Genomic DNA, 23,682 nt, shown 5'->3' with positions numbered 1-23,682 from the left:
ACTGTAATGGAGGTTGGGGCATAATGTCACCGAGTGGAAAGTGGACACCTCAGACTCTGTAGTGGAGGGGAGAGGACATAGGCGCCAACTCCGTGGGTGCTCCGGGGCTGGAGCACCCACTTGGAAAAATTGCTGGGTACTCAGCATCCACCGGCAGCTTCCCGCCCCCCCCCCCCCCGCTCACCTCTGCCTCCGCCTCCTCCCCTGAGCGTGCTGCCTGCCTGCTTTTTCCCCCTAGCTCCCAGCACTTGTGCCGCGAAACAACTGTTTCGTGCGGCTGGGAGGAGGGGGAATGCGGCGCGCTTGGGGAAGAGGCGGGGCTGGGGCAGGGATTTGGGGAAAGGGTCCAATAGGGGCAGGGAGGGGGCGGAGACTTTGGGGAAGGGGTTGGAATGGGGGCAGGGCAGGGGCGGGGCTGGGGGGGCACGAGCACCCACCGGCGCCGGGGAAAGTTGGCGCCTATGGGAGAGGAGTCCCAAAAGGACACAGGAGTAAGGGCTACAAAGGCATCAGGATGGGACAGGAAGGGGGAGAGTCCCTCTCCATAAGGTTCCGTGTAGACTCCCTGAGACCATGTGCTCAGCTCCAGGAACTGTATTAGCAGAGAGATGCTGACAAAAGGGAGGGAGCTCAGAGCAGAGCCACAGAAAGGTTCTGGGGGCCAGCAGGGCTGAGTTACCAGAGGGACACCAAGAGCAGAGCACCTAGGGGCTGACAAAGAAACATGAAGCCTTCTCCCAAGTCCTGCAGTGACGCAGTCATTCCTGCCTGTCCTGTTGAGGCAGGGTTCTCAAACCAGTTCCCAGAGACAAGTGGCCACATCACAAACACCAGCAGCACCACTAAGCAAAGGGCAAACATTCCCCCTGGTTGCAGTCTCAACAAAGGGGAGAGGACTGCAGGGCTTCAAAGGGTCCCCCGTGCAATGTGAGCCAAGGTGCCAGGACAGCAAGTGAATCGGGGGGGGGGGGGGGGCAACGGGGGGGGTGTCACAGGCTTTGCCTCTTTCTATTTTACTTCTAGAGAAGGTCCAATACGAGCTGCTGGGCAAGACAAGCTGGAGAGAATAGGGTGCTTCCCCCTTCCTCACCCCATGCACCGAGTTCAGCCAGGAGAGGAGACTGCCTGCCCCTCCTCTGCCCCTCCCTACCTGGATAGGGGATTCCCACTGAAGTCAGCAATCTCCAGGGATTTGCAGAATTTGATGCTTTCAGGGATTTCTGGAATGTCTGAAGCAAAGAGGGAAAAAAGACCACAGTAAGATCCAGTCACGTGGGGATAAGGGTGTAGGGCAAAAGCCCATCACATGGATTCATAGATTTCAAGGCCAGAAGGGACCACTATGATCATCTAGTCTGACCTCCTGTACAGCACAGACCACAGAACTTCCCCAAACTGCTCCCTAGAGCAGAGCGTTTAGAAAAACATTCAGTCTTTGTTTAAAAATTAGCAGTGATGGAAAATCCACCACAACCCTTGGTCAATTGTTCCAGTGGTTAATTACTATCACTATTAAAAACGTACACCTTATTTCCCATCTGAATTTGTGGGGACAAGGGAGGCCCCAGTGAGAGCCCGTCACACAGTGGGAGAACGGAGACATGGAGACTCCATGGCACAGAAGCAGCTCCCAGCAGAGTTCCCTCTAGGAGGCTCCTGAAGGGCACATCCTCCTTCGGGCACAGGCACTGATGTCCTGGTGACACTGGGTGGCCCATGGAGCACTGGGGTGCTGGAAGAGCCTGGTACTGGGCTCCTGACAAGGACCCCCATGTTCCCTGCCTGGTCAGCCTTACCATTGCGAGAGATGTCTAGCTCCACCAGCTGCATGAAGTTGGCCACCTCGGGGGGAAGTCTCTGAATCTCATTGTCACTCAGGCCCAGCTTGCGTAGGTTCAGAAGCCGGAAGAAAGGCTGGAAGGAGAAAGCAGCAACAGCTCCACAGGGGATCTCATCCTCCCTACTTATCCCAGCCCTACACAACTGCCAGCAGTGGACAGCTTCCTTCTGCCCAGGCCCCTTCCTGCAGACACCACCTCTCAAAGCTGCAGCTGCCACGAAGGAGACAAGCAATGCGAGACTGAGCCGCCAAGGGGGTGGAGCTAGAATTATCTGGCACAATCCGTGTAGGGAGCGAGCAAGAAGCCGTAGGGACCAGCTGCTTAACAGACTCATTGGTGATCCAGAAGAGGTGTAGGGAAGTTAATGGAGTCATTAAGTGTGCCCAGGCCCCAACCCCATTATCCTACAGCCCCTTATCACCCCCCTCCCCTCTATGCAGGCTGGAAGCTCTTCAGGGCAGGGAGCGCCTTCGCTTGTTTTGCGGGCACACAGCAAAATCCCAGGAATACGAATGCGTAAGATGCCTCCATTAATGAAGTCGCCAATAGACACCACATAGACATAGACAGCCAGCCCATGTATGTCAGCAGAAAGGAGCGCACAGAATGGCAGGTGACATGGACGCAAGGAGAGAGATTAGCAAGAGGCTATCAGTCTGTCTGGAACAGGAAGCCCACAAACAGATTCAAGGGGATGCTGGGCACCGCAGGTAGGAGGAGGCAGTTAAGGAGAATAAGGATATTGCTGAGAAGCTCAATGTTTTTCTACATCAGTCTCCACTCAGGAATGTGGGGAGATCCCCGCCCTAGGTTTCATCTTCTCATGTGATGTAGAGAGAGTGCTCTCAGGGACTATGGTACAACAGACTGAGACTTGTAGAGTCCATGTCAGCTGTAATCTACATACGTTGTAGGGGTCTGAGCCGCCCATTATAAAAGAGGAACAGTAACAATTCCTGGCTTGCCATCCCAGCTTTCAGCTGATCCCAGAAATATTTATCTAATTTCTCAAGACCTCCCATTGTTAGTCAGGACCCAGCCGCCTGATCAGTCTCTTGCTACATTTTATACACCTTCCCCTCTCAGGGTGGCACCCTATCTCTGGGACCAATGCTCTATTTCATACACATTCTCCATTCTCTGGGTCCCAGAGATTAGGGCCCCCTCATACCAAAGGGCGCCTGCTCACACCATGTTCCAACTGAGCAGGATCACGGTCTTAGCCCTGTGAAGGCCATGGACAGGTTTCAGCTACTGCAAGACAGGGCCACTCAGGGGGGAGGGAGGGAGCCAGCCTGGGCACTGGGCTGGTAACCGTACCTTGCTCTCCAGAGCTTTGGAGAACTATTCCCTGTTCCCTTAGGACCCTGCTTGGCTCTGCAGGGTACCAAAGAAATAAGCTACAGCACCAACAGCACTAGGTGCTGGGCCATAACGTGTACACTGTAAGCAGCAGGGCTACGGCTGTATGAAGTTTCCATTCAAACCCCCTCACTTGAGGCCATGGCTCAGCCCAACCATTTGGGAGTCCACGTGAGAGACCACATTCACTGCCCCCACACAAACAATTCCTGTGACCAGTGCCATGGAGGAGAGGAGGGAGGAAGTATGCTGGAACTGGGGCAGGAAGCAAGCCTTGCAGAGGCAATCAGCCATTCAGGGACCCCCTTGAGGCTGGTCAGGAGTATGACCCATTGAAAGCTGAAGGGGCAGTAGTTAAGGTGCAGATTTTTGTCACTATAGCTGTGTCTACACTGCCACTTTCAGTGCTAAAACTTTTGTCATTCAGGGGTGTGGAAAAAAAAAAAAAAAAAAAACACCACCCAAGCGACAAAAGTTTTAGCGCTGAAAAGCACCAGTATAGACAGCGCTTTATCGCCGGGTGTCACAGCTCCCAGCGATAAAACTACCACCACTCGTTCAGAGTGTTTGTTTTTTTAAATCACCTACACGGCAGCGCTGCTGCGGCCGCAACATAACGTGGGCAGTGTAGACATACCCTATGCTCAAAATGATCAGCTAAGGAAGATGGTGCACATGCGCGTCTATAGAAAACTCTACTGACAGAAGGCAAGCCTCTATCACGAAAAAAGAACGAGGAGTACTTGTGACACCTTAGAGACTAACAAATTTATTTGAGCATAAGCTTTCGTGGGCTAAATCCCACTTCATCGGACTAACACGGCTACTGCTCTGAAATCTATCATGAAAGATACTCATAGCCTAGACAGCTCATAACAAGGAACCTCTGAGACTAAGAGCTAAGCAACATTCAAAACAGGAGACTGGGAACATAGCTAATGTGTTAGATAGGGCGAGGCAAGAGGCTCTCTCTATAGGCAGCTGATTCCATCGTTGTCCAGTAGGGAGTTTCTTGCAGCTGGTACTGGCCAGGGTCAGAGACTGAATTCTGGACTAGATGGGCTACAGGGCTGCAGCAATTGCTGTGTTCCTTGAATCACTGCAGAGATGTCAGGGACCATGTTCCAAAGACTCCTCACCTAGACTACTTGCAGAGAGGGCTACTCGCCATGAGAAAAGAGGACATAATTTGGCCCTTGGTGGATTCTCAAAACAGCTTCCATGACGAGGCAGGGACTCGTGTGTACGGTGCGTAGCACAAAGTGGGCCTAATTCCTGATTGGGGGTCTCTGAACTCTACTGCAATACAAATATAAACTACTCCCACTCTACAGCTATCGGCCTATGATTGTTAGATAACCTCAGAGAGGGTAAGCGTCTCACTCAGGGTCACACAGGAAGTTTGTGGTAAAGCTGGGAACAGACTTATGTCTTAATCATTACACTACAGAACCATACACACAGAAATGACTTCTAATCTATGTAATTATCGTGTCTGCCAATAAGCCACAGGTGGCTAACCAGGTGCAGCAAGCACAAGGAGACCTTTAGAGTAGACCAGAAAACAGACCCAGAGGCTGAGTGACCTATCTAGACAGCTATCCATGGGCCTGAGAGTTAGACCTCGGTCTGACCCTTCTTTACTAGGTGACCGGCCCCACCTTAAGAATGGGGCATTGACATGAATGAGCCACACCGAGGGCTGCCAGGGGTAACAAAATCTGTTCAATACGTGTGGTTGGGTGGCTGCCCCACACAGGTAGATGGAGGGTTAAAGCAGCCCTCAGGGAGGCTATGGTGGGGACCCAGACCCTGGAAGAGCGAAGCAGGTTGCTCCTTGTAGTAGAGAGCCTGAGGCAGGAGTGAGACATCCTGCAGGCCCAGCTGAGGGAGAAACTGGGGAGATAGCGCCCCTCCCACCCCCCAAGTGTGTGGCCGGGCAACTGCCCCACACAGGTAGATGGAGGATTAAAGCAGCCCTCAGGGAGGCTGTGCAAAACCCAACCAGTGGGAGGAGGGCTTGTAGAGAGCCAGTCAGAAGGAGGTTTGTTGGAACAGCCAATCAGGGCCAGAGAAGGCCATATAAAAGAAGGGCTGCTCAACAGAGCAGAGTCAGTTCCTCCCTAGAGTGCAAGGGAGAAGGACTGCTGCCTTAGAGGAGTACCTTAGATACAGCAGTGCTGGGCAGGGGAGCAATAGGGAGCCCTAGCCTGAGGACCCTGATACAAAGGGCTGGGAAGGTGCTAGGGCTACAGGGAAGTGGCCCAGGGAAATTGGTGGCGGGGGTTGAAGGAGCAGCAGCACATGGCCGCTGGGTCAGAGACCGGAGTAGCAGGTGGGCCCTGCCTCCCCCCCTCCCTGCTTGCCACAGAGGAGATGGCCAGTATTCGGACTGCAGTTTACTCCTTGAGATGAGGGGTTAGACCGAAGGCTACAGTAGGCCACAGTGGCAAGTGGATGGACTAAAGACAGCTGGTTCCCCCGGAAGCGGGGGGAAAGTGGAGTGGGGCACAGCCCGGCTGTGCCCAGAAGAGGATACCACAGTCTGGGGAATGACGCGGGTCTTAGAGGTGGAGCAGAAGTGATGGCGATGAGACACCACTAGAGGATAGCGCACCAGCACCAAGAGTTAATTCCCAGCACGGCCAGCAGGAGGCACCGAGGTGGTGAGTCCCACCCCGTCACAGTAAGATACAGGCCTAGCGCAGCACTGCACAGTAGAGAACAAGGTCTTCTACCTTCTACAGAGGCCAGATAAGGGGGAGAAAGGTTATATGAAAAGCAGGTAGACAGTACCTATGCCATGAATGGAGCTGTCCACCCTGCTGGAGGGGTTGGCTAAGGGCTCCCAGCAACAGGGTTTGAAATACTACTACTTCCTAGAGCTACTAGATAAAGTCAGCTCTTCACAGTCAAAAGGCCAAGACCTATGCAGTTTATTGTGTAGGTTTCTCAAACCAGACCTTAAGAAATACAGTTGCTTACGTATGTGTATTAGAGAGACTATAAAGCATTGCCACTCATTTGCTAAGGCTGTACAGAAGATGTAAAGTGCTTTAAGATGAAAGATGCCTATATAAATTTAGACTCCTACTGTCTCCTATACTTCCATAAGCCACAGGGCATGGGGAGAGCAATATCAGCAGCAAACTAACAGCCTCATGATAGTGAATGATAAGTGCTATTTAATTCAGCTTAACTAGCATAAAGGAGTTTAATAGTAAGGAAACAGGTGTCAAATAGACATGAGATTGTCAGCTCCAGCCAAGGCCTCAGGTCAGAGTAAGAATTTCAGAGGCTATATCTGTCATCCTCCCCCACAGACTCTAGCAAGGGAGATTCAGGTTAGAAATTAGATAAAGTTAACTATGAGAAGATAAATAGTTACGTTTTGGAATAGGCTTGCAAAGGAGGTAGTGGAATCCTCATCATTGGAGGTTTTTAAGAACAGGTTGGACAAACACCAGTCATGGACAGTCTAGGTTTACTTGGTCCTGCCTCAATCCAGGGGACTGGACTTAATGACCTCTTGAGGTCCCTTCCAGCCCTTAATTTCTATGATGCTATAGAATTTCATGCAAAAAACTACTAAAACTTGGCAAGACTCAGAAAATGCCAAAGGGACGTTTAGCTCTAGTGTGTGTGAATTATAGCTTTAATACAGGAGAACATACTATTTTTCACATAGAATTTTTCTACAAGCAAAGATATAGGCCTAGGATGCATTCCACAGTCCATGAAAGACATTTGTATGACACCATATATCAATCTAGTGCAAATGGAGTGTAACAGCAGAGTAACTGCAAACACAGGCGTAGGATTTATCTACCTAGTGTGAACACAGTTATACAGCACCTTGTACAGGTACACTTGCATCTACACTAGGGTTATTTCAGCATAATTATGCTGGCAAAAAAAAAACCACACCCCTTACCAATAATGAACAGCCCTTATTGCCAAAACACTGAAGAGATGTAACAGACACTGCTGTCAGTGAAACCAGACTAGCTGATGAGTCTCAGCTTGAGGAGATGTGAGCAGGCTACACCTTCTACTAGCCTGGAAAGGCCATGGATGAGCTGAGACAGTCGGGGGTAGGGTTCACCATACAGTCTGACATTCCCTGTAAGCATGACTCACTCCCCAATGGAGTCAATGACCGACTTATAGTGCTCTGCATAAAATGTTCCCTGTATGCCACCATCATCAGTAGCTAGGTGCCAACAATGACTCATACAGATGAGGTCAAGGAACTGTTTTATGAAGATTTCAGCGGGTTCATCAGAGGGGTGCCACACTAGGACATTGTACTTGAAGATTTTAAATGCACATGTAGGAGCTGACTCTGACACGTGGAGCAGAGTGCTAGGCCATCACGACATTGGATGGTCAAACTCAAATGGCCAACTACTTCTCTTCACATGTGCCAAGTTCAATCTCACTATTCCCAACAGTCTTCCAACAACCCAACAAATATAAGACAACACGGATGCATCCCAGGTCAAAACAGTGGCACATGCTGGACTATGTAATTGTACAGTCTAAAGACATGAAAGATGTACATATCACCCTGCCACGCTGTTTGGTATCACTTTCAACAGTGAGTGCCAATCTCAGGTCAGGCTGTCAGAAAACAGGGAAGACACCCCAAACCGGTGTATTTTCTATAATTAGATTTCACCAAGCCAGTAACAAATGTGCACTCCTGGATCACTATACCAGTATTACCATGGAGTCACAGACAGTCGCCTTAGGCTCTCCAGCCCATCTTACCACCCAGACAAACAAAACTTTGATATTGGTCACAATACCAAATATCGCATCGCATTAGTTTACTTGCGCACCAAATGGCCAGTCACTTTCCCCAGGTCAAATTGGTACTCTGGCTCCAGCGTTGTCTTTGGTGAGATCCAATTTCTCTAGTAAACTGACTAAAGGTTTATAAGCTAAGAAAAAGAAATGAGTTATTGAACGATTAAAGCAGGTAAAATACATTAACAGGAGAATCCAAGTTTGTAGATTAAAAGTGACAGCACAGATACAGTGATCTGCTAGTTTTCCATAAGCCTCTCAGGGTTCCCCAAAGTAATTTTGGGTATCTCCGTCCAATTATTCAGTATTCTACCGTTAGAGTCTATCAGTCCAGAGATGCAGAATCATTCCCTTAAGCCAGTATTTATAGATCCTGTTCACAAAGGCAAGCTGACAGGTGTCTTCACCAAAGCCTGGGCTTTTCCTCTGTTGACAGTGAGTAGGGAATGCAGTTTGATCTGTAAACTCAATGACCCTTGCTTTGACTTTACTTGTGAATGCAAAAGAAGTAGAAGGCTAATTTAGTTACAGTGACGTATCTAATGCAATTGCCTGCCATTACATTCTTATGGGGATAGATAAGTGAAAACAATACAAGTATCATTCATTAGTATTCATGAAGTTCTAACACCTGAATATACACACTTTGATCTAGGGCAGCAGTACTCAAACTTCACTGCACCGTGACCTCTTCTGACAACAAAAATTATTACACAATCCCAGGAGGGGGGACCGAAGACTGAGCCCGCCCAAGCCCTGCCACCCGAGCTCCGCTGCCCCGGGCGGGGAAGGGGGCCAAAGCTGAAGCCCTTAGGGGGTCCCGACCCACAATTTGAGAACCCTGATCTAGGGTTACTTAATTACAGAGACATACACAATGTAATGCAATAAGCAATCAACAGGTTTATAGACAAGTGAAGGCAATGCCATTAACATTCCCTTTGATCTAAACTAACACAAGAACATTGGTTTCAGAGTGGTAGCCGTGTTGGTCTGTATCAGCAAAAAGAACGAGGAGTACCTGTGGCACCTTAGAGACTAACCAATTTATTTGGGCATAAGCTTTCATGGGTAAAAAACCCACTTCTTCAGATGCATGGAGTGGAAAATACAGTAGGAAGATATATATATACACAGAAAATGAAAAAAAATGGGTGTTACCATACCAACTCTAACGAGACTAATCAATTAAGGTGGGCTATTATCAGCAGGAGAAAAAACTCCATGTGGAGACAGCTGAGGTAGCTGTCCCAGTACACAGGACTGCTGATTCACCACTGGTGGAAGAGGAGATGGCTCAGGGTGGACACTGGCAGCTGGTTACTTCTGGCAGCAGGCAGTGCTCCACCCCTGCTCCGAACCCTCCCGCCGTGGTAATAGGTAACCGTTATGCTCTTCTTGATACAGGAGAGAAGGAATCACCCCCTACAGTAAACGAGGAGAAGCCTCGTACCGCTAAGGCTGCGAGGTCTGCTGCCACCACTGCGAATAGGAAACGTAGTGTAGTGGTGGTCGGAGACTCTCTGCTGAGGGGGACGGAGGCGCCCATCTGTCGCCCTGACATTTCATCTCGGGAGGTATGCTGCCTGCCGGGGGCCCGTATCCGAAATGTTACGGAGGCATTGTCGAGGATTATCCAGCCCTCTGACTACTACCCCATGCTATTCATCCATGTGGGCACAAATGATACTGCGAGGTGTGACACTGAGCGGATCAAGAGTGACTACAGGGCTCTGGGAGTACGGGTGAAGGAGTTTGGAGCGCGGGTGGTATTCTCTTCGATTCTTCCTGTCAAAGGTAGGGGCCCGGGCAGAGACAGATGCATCATGGAGGTGAATGCCTGGCTGCGAAGATGGTGTCGCCAGGAGGGCTTTGGCTTCCTAGACCACGGGATGCTATTCGAGGAAGGACTGCTAGGCAGAGATGGCATTCACCTTTTGAGGAGGGGAAAGACCCTATTTGGACACAGACTGGCTAACCTAGTGAGGAGGGCTTTAAACTAGGTTCGACGGGGACAGGTGAGCAAAGCCCACAGGTAAGTGGTGAACATGGAGACCTGGGAGATGGGTCGGAAACAAGAGGGAGCATGGGCTATAATGGCAGAGAGAAAGGAGGGTCAGGGCAAAACTGGGAGGCAAGAGCAAACCAGTATCTTAGATGCCTATATACAAATGCGAGAAGTATGGGTAATAAGCAGGAAGAACTGGAAGTGCTAATAAATAAACACAGCTATGACATTGTTGGCATCACTGAAACTTGGTGGGATAATACACATGATTGGAATGTTGGTGTGGATGGGTACAGCTTGCTCAGGAAGGATAGACAGGAGAAAAAGGGAGAAGGTGTTGCCTTATATATTAAAAATGTACACACTTGGACTGAGGTGGAGATGGACATAGGAGACGGAAGTGTTGAGAGTCTCTGGGTTAGGCTAAAAGGGGTAAAAAACAAGGGTGATGTCATGCTAGGAGTCTACTACAGGCCACCTAACCAGGTGGAAGAGGTGGATGAGGCTTTTTTTAAACAACTAACAAAATCATCCAAAGCCCAAGATTTGGTGGTGATGGGGGACTTCAACTATCCAAATATATGTTGGGAAAATAACACAGCGGGGCACAGACTATCCAGCAAACTCTTGGACTGCATTGCAGACAACTTTTTATTTCAGAAGGTTGAAAAAGCTACTGGGGGGAAGCTGTTCTAGACTTGATTTTAACAAATAGGGAGGAACTCATTGAGAATTTGAAAGTAGAAGGCAGCTTGGGTGAAAGTGATCATGAAATCATAGAGTTTGCAATTCTAAGGAGCGTAGAAGGGAGTACAGCAAAATAGAGACAATGGATTTCAGGAAGGCGGATTTTGGTAAGCTCAGAGAGCTGATAGGTAAGGTCCCATGGGAATCAAGACTGAGGGGAAAAACAACTGAGGAGAGTTGGCAGTTTTTCAAAGGGACACTATTAAGGGCCCAAAAGCAAGCTATTCTGCTGGTTAGGAAAGATAGAAAATGTGGCAAAAGACCACCTTGGCTTAACCACGAGATCTTGCATGATCTAAAAAATAAAAAGGAGTCTCATAAAAAATGGAAACTAGGACAGATTACAAAGGATGAATATAGGCAAACAACACAGGAATGCAGGGGCAAGATTAGAAAGGCAAAGGCACAAAATGAGCTCAAACTAGCTACAGGAATAAAGGGAAACAAGAGGACTTTTTATCAATACATTAGAAGCAAGAGGAAGACCAAAGACAGGGTAGGCCCACTGCTCAGTGAAGAGGGAGAAACAGTAACAGGAAACTTGGAAATGGCAGAGATGCTTAATGACTTCTTTGTTTCGGTCTTCACCGAGAAGTCTGAAGGAATGCCTAACCTAGTGAATGCTAATGGGAAGGGGGTAGGTTTAGCAGATAAAATAAAAAAAGAACAAGTTAAAAATCACTTAGAAAAGTTAGATGCCTGCAAGTCACCAGGGCCTGATGAAATGCATCCTAGAATACTCAAGGAGCTAATAGAGGATGTATCTGAGCCTCTAGCTATTATGTTTGGAAAATCATGGGAGACGGGAGAGATTCCAGAAGACTGGAAAAGGGCAAATATTGTGCCCATCTATAAAAAGAGAAATAAAAACAACCCAGGAAACTACAGACCAGTTAGTTTAACTTCTGTGCCAGGGAAGATAATGGAGCAAGTAATTAAGGAAATCATCTGCAAACACTTGGAAGGTGGTAAGGTGATAGGGAATAGCCAGAATGGATTTGTAAAGAACAAATCGTGTCAAATCAATCTGATAGCTTTCTTTGATAGGATAACGAGTCTTGTGGATAAGGGAGAAGCTGTGGATGTGATATACCTAGACTTTAGTAAGGCATTTGATACGGTCTCGCATGATATTCTTATCGATAAACTAGGCAAATACAATTTAGATGGGGCTACTATAAGGTGGGTGCATAACTGGCTGGATAACCGTACTCAGAGTTGTTATTAATGGTTCCCAATCCTGCTGGAAAGGCATAACAAGTGGGGTTCCGCAGGGGTCTGTTTTGGGACCGGCTCTGTTCAATATCTTCATTAACGACTTAGATATTGGCATAGAAAGTACGCTTATTAAGTTTGCAGATGATACCAAACTGGGAGGGATTGCAACTGCTTTGGAGGACAGGCTCATAATTCAAAATGATCTGGACAAATTGGAGAAATGGTCTGAGGTAAACAGTATGAAGTTTAACAAAGACAAATGCAAAGTGCTCCACTTAGGAAGGAAAAATCAGTTTCACACATACAGAATGGGAAGAGACTGTCTAGGAAGGAGTACGGCAGAAAGGGATCTAGGGGTTATATTGGACCACAAGCTAAATATGAGTCAACAGTGTGATGCTGTTGCAAAAAAAAAGCAAACATGATTCTGGGATGTATTAACAGGTGTGTTGTGAACAAGACACGAGAAGTCATTCTTCCGCTCTACTCTGCGCTGGTTAGGCCTCAACTGGAGTATTGTGTCCAGTTCTGGGCACCTCATTTCAAGAAAGATGTGGAGAAATTGGAGAGGGTCCAGAGAAGAGCAACAAGAATGATTAAAGGTCTTGAGAACATGACCTATGAAGGAAGGCTGAAAGAATTGGGTTTGTTTAGTTTGGAAAAGAGAAGACAGAGGGGACATGATAGCAGTTTTCAGGTATCTAAAAGGGTGTCATAAGGAGGAGGGAGAAAACTTGTTCACCTTAGTCTCTAAGGATAGAACAAGAAGCAATGGGCTTAAACTGCAGCAAGGGAGGTTTAGGTTGGACATTAGGAAAAAGTTCCTAACTGTCAGGGTGGTTAAACACTGGAATAAATTGCCTAAGGAGGTTGTGGAATCTCCATCTCTGGAGATATTTAAGAGTAGATTAGATAAATGTCTATCAGGGATGGTCTAGACAGTATTTGGTCCTGCCATGAGGGCAGGGGACTGGACTCGATGACCTCTCGAGGTCCCTTCCAGTCCTAGAATCTATGAATCTATGATAATCAGGATGGCCCATTTCAAACAGTTGACAAGAAGGTGTGAGTAACAGTAATAGTAGGAGAAAAATTAGCATGGGAACATAGTTTTTACTTTGTGTAATGACCCATCCACTCCCAGTCTTTATTCAAGCCTAATTTAACGGTGTCCAGTTTGCAAATTAATTCCAGTTCTGCAGTTTCTCGCTGGAGTCTGTTTTTGAAGTTTTGTTGTTGGAGAATTGCGACTTTTAGGTCTGTAATTGAGTGACCAGGGAGGTTGAAGTGTTCTCCGACTAGTTTTTGAATGTTATAATTCTTGATGTCTGATTTGTGTCCATTTATTCTTTTGCATAGAGACTGTCCGGTTTGGCCAATGTACATGGCAGAGGGGCATTGCTGGCCCATGATGGCATATATCACATTGGTAGATGTGCAGGTGAACGAGCCCCTGGTGGTGTGGCTGATGTGATTAGGTCCTATGATGGTGTCCCTCGAATAGATATGTGGACAGAGTTGGCAACGGGCTTTGTTGCAGGGATTGGTTCCTGGGTTAGTGTTTTTGTTGTGTGGTTGCTGGTGAGTATTTGCTTCAGGTTGGGGGGCTGTCTGTAAGCGAGGACTGGCCTGTCTCCCAAGATCTGTGAGTGAGGGATCGTCCTTCAGGATAGGTTGTAGATCCTTGATGATGCGCTGGAGAGGTTTTAGTTGGGAGCTGAGGGTGACACAGGTACTCGTTTTTACGAGTAAATTGGTCCATGTATACTAATACACTTAACATTTCTTTGAAATTCACACACATGCGAAATGGCCTATGACACCAAACTGAGCTGGTCTGTCAGCGTCACACACCCATTGTTTGAGAGATGCCGAATGCTGGTCAGACCATCGGCTTGTGAGAAGCATCATGTTGCTACACTTCTCAACCGAGTGCCCCAAAAAATGCCTCAGACCACCAAAGAAGATCAGTGTGGCTGCCATGAAAGACCCCAGCAAACAAGAAAAGTTGGAGCAGACACAGGAGACTGAATTAGCTGAGGACCCAGAGAACTCCACAGACATTGTGGAAACCTGACAGAAGCTCAGAGATGTCACATAATACAGCATCCAAGGTTCTTGGCTTTGTCAGGCTGTAACACCAGGGATGGTTCGATGAGAATGACCCTGAGAGAGAGTGGCTACTGGAAACCAGGCATACTACCCACAAGTCCTGCATGTTGGACAAGAAATCAACAAGGAAGAAGGCCAGGTACTATCAGGCCACACGTACATTACAAGCCTTATTGAGGTAAATGAAGAACCACTGGTGGGAGCAGAAGGCTTCAGAACTGCAGAAAGTGGCTGATAAGCATGACATGAAGGCCTTCTATAAAGGTCTCTGTGCTGTGTATGGCCCAAAATCCAGTGGTTCAGCCCCTGTCCTCACAGCAGATGGTAACCAGCTGCTCACAAACAAAGGTGATATTCTCTTGAGCTAGGCTGAGGACTTTGATAGTCTCCTGAACTGTCAATCCATTATATCCAGCAAAGCCATCAAATTCACTCCCACAGCGTCCTGTCCTGGAGGAGCTGTCTGTGTAACTCTCTTTAAAGGAGGTTACCAAGACCATCAAGGAGCTTTGCACAGGCAAGTCTCCAGGCCCTGACCACATTCCACCTGAAGCGTACATATGTGGAGGTGTTCACCTGGTCAGGAAACTCACCAGTATTGAAGACCATTTGGGAACAGGATACCATGGCCCAGGAGTATAAGAAAGCTTTCATAGTCTATCTATACAAAAGGAAGGGAAGCATACCAAGCTGTGAAAACCATGGTGGAATCTCACTGCTGTCTATAGTGGGGAAGATCCTTGCACTGGCTGTCCTCAAGAGACTCTTCTCTCCCCTAGCAGACTCAGTGTATCCAAAGTCACACTGTGGCTTTCATGCTGATTGTGGCACTAGGGTCAAGATTTTTGCAGCCCAACAAATACAAGAGAAAGCTCATGAAGAGGATAAGGACCCACCGATGCATGGTGTTTGTTGACCTAACCAAAGCTTTCTACATGGTGAATCGCCAGGGCCTATGGAAACGCCTTCATAAATTCGACTGCCCAGAGAAGACTATTGCTGTAATCTGCTTACTTCATGATGGCCAGAATGATGGAATGTGGTGACTCAGGCCTTCCCCGTCACCAACGGCACCAAACAAGGATGTGTAATGGCTCCTGTCCTCTTTGCCACTGTCTTTTCAGACATGCTCTTGTTTGCATTCCAGGATTTTGACAGAGGTGTACACATCTGGTTTAGATTGGATTGGGGGGGGGGGGTCTATTCAGTGTGCAGCAACTCAGGGCCTGCAACAAGGTAACTGAACAGCTGCTAAGAGAGCTCCCGTTTGCTGACATCTATCCCCTCACTGTACAGACACAAGGACATTCCACTTATCGCGGACAGCTCTGCCTATGCCTAAAAATGCTTCGGTTTCACAATCAGCCTGAAAAAGATAGGTCATGTACCAGTCAGAACCAGACCACCAGTATCATGAGCACTGTGATCTCATCATCACAACTAACAACACACCCCTCAGCTCAGTCAAGGTAATTCAGCTACCTGGGCAATATACTTTCCAGCAATGGCATGTTGGATGAGATCACTCAGCACCTGGCAAAGGCTAGCTTGGCATTTGGCAGGCTTGCCCACAGGCTCTAGAAGGAGCATGGAGTCTGCCTCGTTCCTCTACGGCTGCAAGAAATGGACGCTCTACAAATACCTCATCAAACAGCTAGAGAGCTTCCACCTTTGCTGCCCAGAATCCATCTGCAACACCAAGTGGTGGGACAGGATCCCTAACACTGAAGTCCTTGAGAGGTGCCAAATCCTTGGCATTGAGAACATGCTCATCAGGGCTCAACTTCTGGGTCGGACACATGGTCCGCATGGAGGTTTCCCATATACCAAAAGCAGTACTCTACTGCCAGCTGAGCACAGGAACTTGCTCTAAGGTTTGACCCATCCTCTGATATAAAGACACCGCAAAGGCTAACCTCAAAGCATGCAAGACAGACATTAAAACCTGGGAACGCGTTGCACTAGACAGACCCAGATGGAAAGGTCTGCAACACGAGGCTGTGTCCACTTTTGAGGTCTCTGCAAGAGAAAACACATAAGGCCAATACCTCAAACCCTCCCATCCAACAACAACTACACTTGCAATACATGCACTTGGATTTGCAAATCCAGGATCCGACTCACTTCTCATGTGAGAAGCCATAAAAACAAATAAACCCATAACTTCAGTCAACACTAGTTGAACACTCCTCAATCCAAGTGACAGGAGAATCCAACAATATGCCAGTAAAACTTTACCTGTAGACCAGTGTGACGTTAGGAGTGTAATATAATATTTAATTGGAAGGTGACAGGGCCAGAAAGAGTTAATTAACTCAGACTGACCTGACCCATGGGTGAACCTTAAGGACTGGTTAGGAAGATATGTAAATGAATAGAGCTTTGAAATGCAAGTCTGCATTGTTAGAGATCTCAAGGGTAGATGTTTGCTCAGGTCTTGTGATGTAAGCAAACAAGTCTTGTCTATTGCTATAACTTTAATTCAAAGATCAAAAAAGGAATATTAACATTTATGATGATACTTTTTAGTGAAAGAGTATTATTGTCTATACGTCTCTTGGAAGGTTGTGGTAACCTGTATCTGAACTGTTTAATGGATAGATTACCCTGTGTTAATTGCCAGGATGTTTGAGAGAAGGAGAATTAAACCTATTGTTTTCTCAGGCCGAAAGGCTGCTGGAAATGTATAAGAACCCTGGGACATGATCCTACTTCATCTCAGATCTGCTTTGGGTTTCAAGAGGGGGAAACCTCAAGAATTGAAATCCCCAGTCATTGACTGAAGTCACCCTGAATATGGACATTGGACTATAACCTATGAACTATATCTAAAGGACTTTTGGCAACTACAAAATCACCTCTGCTATGTATCTGAACCTCAAGAATTAAATTCAAGTCTGTATGTATATTAATATTTTAACCAACACACTCTCTCTTTTCTTTTTAATAAATTTTAGTTTAGTTAATAAGAATTGACTATAGCGTGTACTTTGGGTAAGATCTAAGTTGTAATTGAACCTGGGTATGTGGCTGATCCTTTAGGATTGGAAGAACCTTTTCTTTTATATGATGAGATCAGATTTTCAGTAATCATCATCATATCTGACGTCTGGACGGAGGCCTGAGGCTGGGTACTTTAAGGGAACTGCATTGTTTGGACTTCTAAGTAACCAGTGAGGTACTATAGAAGCTGTTTTGTGCTGGCTTGGTACATCTAAGTATTGAAATAACCACCAGCGTTTGGGGTTTGTTTGCCCCGTTTTGTTTGCAGTTCACCCTAATTGAGTGACCTCAGCTGGCTCCCACGGGCAGCACCGTCAAAACCAGGCCTTACCGGAATAGTTTTCAATGATTAAAGCCCTGTCAGTATTGCTTCAGGAGTAGATCTGACTGTAAATACATTACAAAATAACTGTACATACTTTGTACATAAAATGTTTATCTCAATTCATAGTAAAATGCAGTTTGCTATGCACTTGTCCTTATCCAATTAAAGTATCACAAAAAACTTCCACAGCAGTGGACAAGTATCAGTTCTGCACACAATTTCCCATTCAGGAATGAGCTGTATTTAATAATAGATAGCACATCCATTTCTCAGAGTCAGAGCTGAACTTTATTTAAAAATATTTTGACAATAAGCCATATAAAAATAAAAACTAGTTACAATGGCAGGAAATTGGATTTTCTATTTCCTGCAGCAAGTCCAAAGTTTTCTCTGGTGAGCGCCATTAACTTCTGCAGCATCTCAGCTTCCATTTACAAAAAATAAGATTCTAGGCCTTATGATTGTAAAGAAAAACAACAAACTGTGACCCAAGTGTAACTGATGCCATGATTTCTGCCTGAGTCTGCATATGGTCAACTCATACTTCTGTTAATGTTCAGAAGCTTTGCTAGGCTGCAGCATGTCAATTACTCTGCTGCAGCTCAGCAAAGCTACGAACATCGGCAGATATACTATTAATACAGCTCTATTCCTGAAACACAGTTTGAGATTTTAAACTACTGTTCAAAGGTGGGTCAGTCTAAAAAAACGGTTTTCCCTTTTTCAGAAGTGGAGTACATGGCAGCTGAGAAATGTAGACTATAAACCCACAAGAGAGAAGGATAAACAAGGTAAGGGCTTTTACTCAGCAGTGCGGAGCAGCTGCACCTCCCATTGAAGTCAACAGGACGTGCAAGTAAACAGCAAGTGCTCAGGGTTTATCCCTCTCCCAGTTAAGGCTGATTAAGACAACAAAATTAGTGTACACAAATAGTGGGTTTTTTACCCACGAAAGTTTATGCCCAAATAAATCGGTTAGTCTTTAAGGTGCCACCGGACTCCTCGTTGTTTAGGTGAATAAGTGAATTTCAAAATCATCAGTGGAGCTGAAAGTAACACAATCATAACAGCCCCTGTTCAAGTCAAATATTGGACTTGTTTCATATAGCAGGCACAAAATAAGCCAACCCTGTGGCAGAACCACGCTGCATATCTGTATAAGGTAGATATGTCCATGTGACATCTCTTCAGGATTGTCTCAGCACCTGAGGTCACCAAAGCTTCATATCCTAGTCCTTTGAGGATCTGCATAAGATTGAAGTATTTGTTGAGGAGCTGCAAATGTGGGGTGATGACAACTACACAATCATCACACAATCTCTCGCAGTGTTTTCTGCAGTGTGCCAAAGGAGTCAGAACAAATGTGAGATCAGGCTCGCTGAAATTAGTTATGTATGTGTGCCCAGTGACAAAGAAATTAAAACAGCCCCAAGAAAGGTGACGGCAAATAGAAATGTCATAAAACAAGGCGGCCTTGGAGAAAGCTACTTGTCTTCACTTTCAAGGCCATTAACGTCTTATCCCCCCTGCCTATCATCTCTCATGCACTATTGAAAGGTCGATTCCAACATCTATTGCCCTCGTTACGTTTTCAAAGAAGCACCTTTGTGCTTTCTCCCATGTTGCCACTCACTTGGGAGAAGTTCCTTCTAAACATCCACGAAACTAACTCATTATCCTCCTTCAAAAAAGAACTAGATAAATTCATAGAGGATAGGTCCATCAATGGCTATTAGCCAGGATGGGCAGGGAGGGTGTCCCTAGCCTCTGTTTGTGCCGGAAGCTGGGAATGGGCGACGGGCTGGATCACTTGATGATTACCTGTTCTGTTCATTCCCTCTGAAGCACCTGGCATTGGCCACTATCAGAAGACAGAATACGGGGCTAGATGGACTTTTGGTCTGACCCAGTCTGGCCGTTCTTATGTTCTTCTTCAAAACCCTCCTTGAAACTCTCCTTTGCTATGAGGCCTATACAATACAGCCCCAAGACCACAGCCTATTATGCTGACTTATACTGACTCACTGTTTCCTTGTACTCCCCCGACCATTGTCTCTTGTCTTATACAGACTGTAAGCTTTTTGGGTCAGGGACTGTGTTTTCCTTTGTTTGTACAGCACCTAGCTGAATGGGGTTCTGGTCCGTGACTGGGGCTCCGAGGCACTACAATAATAAGGTCACATGCTAAACCCAGTTCACCATGGCCATCTGAGTACAGAGAAGGGAAACAGAGCATGAGATGCCTTATTCTAACTAGATATAAATTCTGCTGTCAACGTTTGTGTGTGTGTGCATGCAATCCAACACAGAAAACAATGCAAAAGAGCCACTGAATCTATATGAGAGATTTCTGATAGTCACTGGTCCAAGGTTGGGGCAGATCTTTTAGATTTAAGTCATTCAAGCTGTTTTGAAATTGAGCAGTTGCAAATCACACTGCTCCTCACCACATGCTATAAACCACAGTTTGGTCATGAGCGTCAAGGAAGCCATCTTTAGTATTGTTATAGTATCACAATACACCTCACTGTCAAAAGAACAAAAACCTTGGTGCCAACATCTAACAAGCTTCCAGAGCCAGAGACAATTGACCCTGACAGCATTTAAAAAAAAAAAAAAAAAAAAAGCACTAAACACCAGGAAACTAGAACAGAAGAAATGCTAGGACAAGAATGCCAAGCAATTGCCCTCCACCCCACTGTAAGTAGGAAGAATGTTAGCTTCAAACTAGAATGTGGCAGACAACCTGCCAAGGAAACAGCTGTACCAGCAGCACCAGTGTCACACCTCATGACACCTGAGGGTCAGTACAATGAGAGGAACTTGAGCAATCTCCACAAAGCCAAAGAGGACACTAGAGCTCTGCTTTCTGAGGACATCCAGAATGCTGCTCACAGAAGGAACACAGCCCCAGCCAGTCACTGACAGCGAAACATCAGGGACAGCAAACACAGGCACCAGGTGGCAGATCCACCTCAGCAGCAGAACAAACCACTGCAGAGGAACAGAAAAAGCGGACCTGTGATGAGAGAGCCATTGAGCCTCAGAGATGGTAATTCCTGACAGATATCCAGTACCCTGACCTCCATACTACCCCTACTATTTAGTGCAATAGCATGTAGGGGCCCCAGTAGTGCTTACTACTGCACAAACCAAAAGACAGTTTCTGCCCCACAGAGCTCACAGTCTAAGGCTATGTCTACACTACACAGCCTATGGCAGCGTAGTCCCGAGGCAGATCCAGCAAATGCTAACAAAGACTTCTGCCAGTACAGGACCACCACCTCCCTGAATGAGATTAGCTATGCCCACAGAAGCGCTCGTCCATTGGCACTGTGGCATGTACACCAGGGGTTTAGTCAGCATAGCTCCGTGGCTAGGGGTTGTGGGTTTTTCACACCTCTGATTGACACAGCTATGCCAGCATATGCTTTAGGTGTATGGCAGGCCTCAGTAAAGCTTTGCTCCGTTTGCACTTTAATCATGGGTTGGGTGAGTCTCCAGCTCAAGCTTTGGCTAATGGTATTTGATTATTTGCATCAGGAAAGTAGCCCCTGGAAGGAATGGATACTGACTCCTGCCGTATGACATAGCCTTTGCTAACCCCAAGTCATGCGTGGCTGAGGCCATCTCCTCCCAGGTCTCTCCGGTGTCAGACCTTTATCGCAGGTGGGTCTTACTGAAGGGCCTGGGGAGCAAGAGAGATCCCCAGCTTCCTGTGGGTTGGAGCCATGACCAGCCCCTTGAATGCCTACAGTTGTCACATACCATGTTAGAGTAACAGACACCCCATACCCAATAGAGGGGGGAGGGAGGGACGGAGGGCTCTGGGCATGTAACAGCCTATTAGGGAGCCAGCTATCCTCCAGCTATCACACACACAGACACTTTCACCCAACCTAGGACTCAGGCAGCAGCTTCCAGCCACACATAAGGGGCTTGATGAGTTTGTACATATCCTCCTCAGGGAGTAAGACTATCATAGGTGCCCAGTGAGCCAAACACAAACTGCAAAGGAGCCTGGGAGCCCATAGCAGTGTCTCCAAAGCTAGATGCTCAGGCACCTCCAGGGTTGACAAAGGCCAAAGCCAACCTGCATCAGAGGGAGAGTGTCACAAAGACCACCAGGGCCATCTCAATTTCTACCCACAGGCACCCTTTCATCCACAGGGCCACTTCAGAGCACCCCTCTCACAGTCAGTCTGTGGGGAGGGTGCCCACATCAGCCCTTTGTTACTCGGATTTCCTGACTTATTTGCTTTCTATAATTCCCCAACCCTGCCCCTCTGGCTGCCTGCGTTAATGTCAGTAAAGCCCTCAGGATTACAAGCAACTGGTCTCTAGGGTTTGGTACAATGCCCTCAGAATCTGATGGGGGCCAGACTGGGAAGCCACAGCCTCAAAAGGGGATGCTTGGAATTTTGAAAGTATCCCCCAGTACCCTCCACTTCCCACAGAGAGCCCCCAACCCAGCTCAGCCCCCTCCACTGGTCACTCATTCAACCAGATCCGGTGGAAAATGAACAAGGAGAAAGGGACAGTGGATAAAAGAATAAGACGAGCTCTTTGAACTGCCAATGAATGAGGAAGCTTCCCAGCAACAACAAAATCCCAGGGCAGGCCCTGAAAGGCCAGCCATTCTCCAGACAGGATTAAGCACCAGAACAGTCAGCCAACACAGCACAGTGGGCAGCCCTTTCCCACAAAGGGACAGTCCCTAAATGAGTCCACCAGAGTGTGACTGTGCCAGCACTTGCTGGTTCCCAGCACGAGGCACTGTAGAGGTGGGTCTATTGGTCTGATGTGGGACAGCAGGAGGAGGGGGAAGGATACAGTGCTAGCTGGACTCATTGGTGTGATGGGGTGGGGGGAAGCGAGGATACAGAGCTAAATGGTTACAAACTGCTGGGGGTCAGCCTGACAGCCAATGGGGCAACAGGAAACTGGAGCCACAGCGCCAGGATGGCATCGTCAGAGCGGAGTGCCCTTCCTCAAATCACACAGTAACAGGACTCTATGCCAGCCCTTGGATTGGAATGTAATTTATTCACGTATAGCCAAGGAGAGGCAAAGAAGAGGGAGGGTCGGGAGGACCTTGACCGTTGGATTACAGGTCCCTAGAACTCTCTCTCTGGAGGGGGTGGGGAGAATACCAGTCTCTTCCCAGATGCCCAGGTCGGCTTCACAATTCTTCCTTTTCTGAATCGGTTCTCCAAAATACTGCAGGAGGGGCTGAAGGAGGCCTGTTGTCGGAGACTATAGCACTAGCTGCCCTTCCGCCTCCCGTCTGATTGCTTCCGGAAACACGGGAACAGAGTGGGTCCCTATCCAAGGTTACAGATCTGTGATTTGGGAGGTTACCATATGGTGTCTGACCCTCATATGCGCTACTGAATTTGCCCATTTCACACTTCAATAACCAGTCCAGCCCTCTCATCAGGTACAGCAGCCTCTTCCAGCACAGAGGGGCCTTTGTTCCCGAACACTCAAGGGTTCAGCAGCCCACTGCTTCTATCCCTCCACTTTCATCTCATTGACAGTCCCCACCCTCTCCTGCCTGCACACAGTGAGGAGAGCCATCCCTCGGCGGGAGGGGGAAGGGCCCCCAGTCCCCTTTCCAATTCTGCATGGGAGAATGAGACGCATTGTTCTGCAACACAGACAGCTCCCGGGAAACTGGTCTCACAGTCTGGACCCCTCCTAGCAGACAGCGGGGACCATGGGAGGGAAGGCATGTGTCAAGTGCCATCCGCTTGGGGTGACGTTTGCCTCCTGAGTGAAGTGGGTTTGGAGTCAAACCCATGACATGCTTCGTCCTTAAGCCCCCATGAGAGGGGACTCCCAACTGGAGCGGAGCAGCAAGGGGGACACTCCGCTGCCTTACAGCATTTCAAAGACTCCCTGAGCCAGAACAGCTGCAGAAGCCATGGTGAAGATGGAGCTCTCTGTATGGGGCAACCTCTTTGAGACATGGAGGTGGAATGGGTAGGAGATAACCAGTATGACAGCTAGAGACCTGTGTACGACCTGCATTGTAAACAAATTCTTTACAACTACAGGAGAGCTGTGCCGGGACCACTGGGTTCAAAGAGCTACTGTCAAAGCCGACTGAGCTCTGCCCTTCAGAGTGAGGGGATTCCCAGGCTCCACCAGCCACAGAGAAGCTCTTGGTTCTCTCCCCCTTTCATATTAAATAATACTTCATCACTGCAATGTGACCCAAAGGCTGCAATGCGAACGAGGCCCAGAGTGAG

At 47.5% G+C, this 23,682-nt stretch overlaps 1 protein-coding gene across 1 annotated transcript in view; it reads right to left on the bottom strand.

Moving 5' to 3' along the window:
* Positions 1-1,910, bottom strand: part of SCRIB (scribble planar cell polarity protein) — a 166,724-nt gene extending 164,814 nt beyond the window's left edge. Inside the window, exons 1-2 of the mRNA XM_026657694.2 lie at positions 1,797-1,910; positions 1,151-1,229 (exon numbers count right to left, since the gene is read on the bottom strand). Of these exons, the coding sequence (XP_026513479.1) occupies positions 1,151-1,229; positions 1,797-1,830 (113 nt within the window). The 5' untranslated portion in view covers positions 1,831-1,910. The remainder of the gene's footprint in view (positions 1-1,150; positions 1,230-1,796) is intronic.
* Between the last annotated feature and the right edge of the window lie 21,772 nt (positions 1,911-23,682).

Source organism: Terrapene carolina, unplaced genomic scaffold (genome assembly GCF_002925995.2).
Source record: "Terrapene carolina triunguis isolate 2854851 unplaced genomic scaffold, T_m_triunguis-2.0 Scaffold268, whole genome shotgun sequence".
NCBI lineage: Eukaryota > Metazoa > Chordata > Testudines > Emydidae > Terrapene > Terrapene triunguis.
The sequence above is the reverse complement of the archived record's forward strand: the minus strand, read 5'-3'. Positions and strand labels throughout refer to the sequence as shown.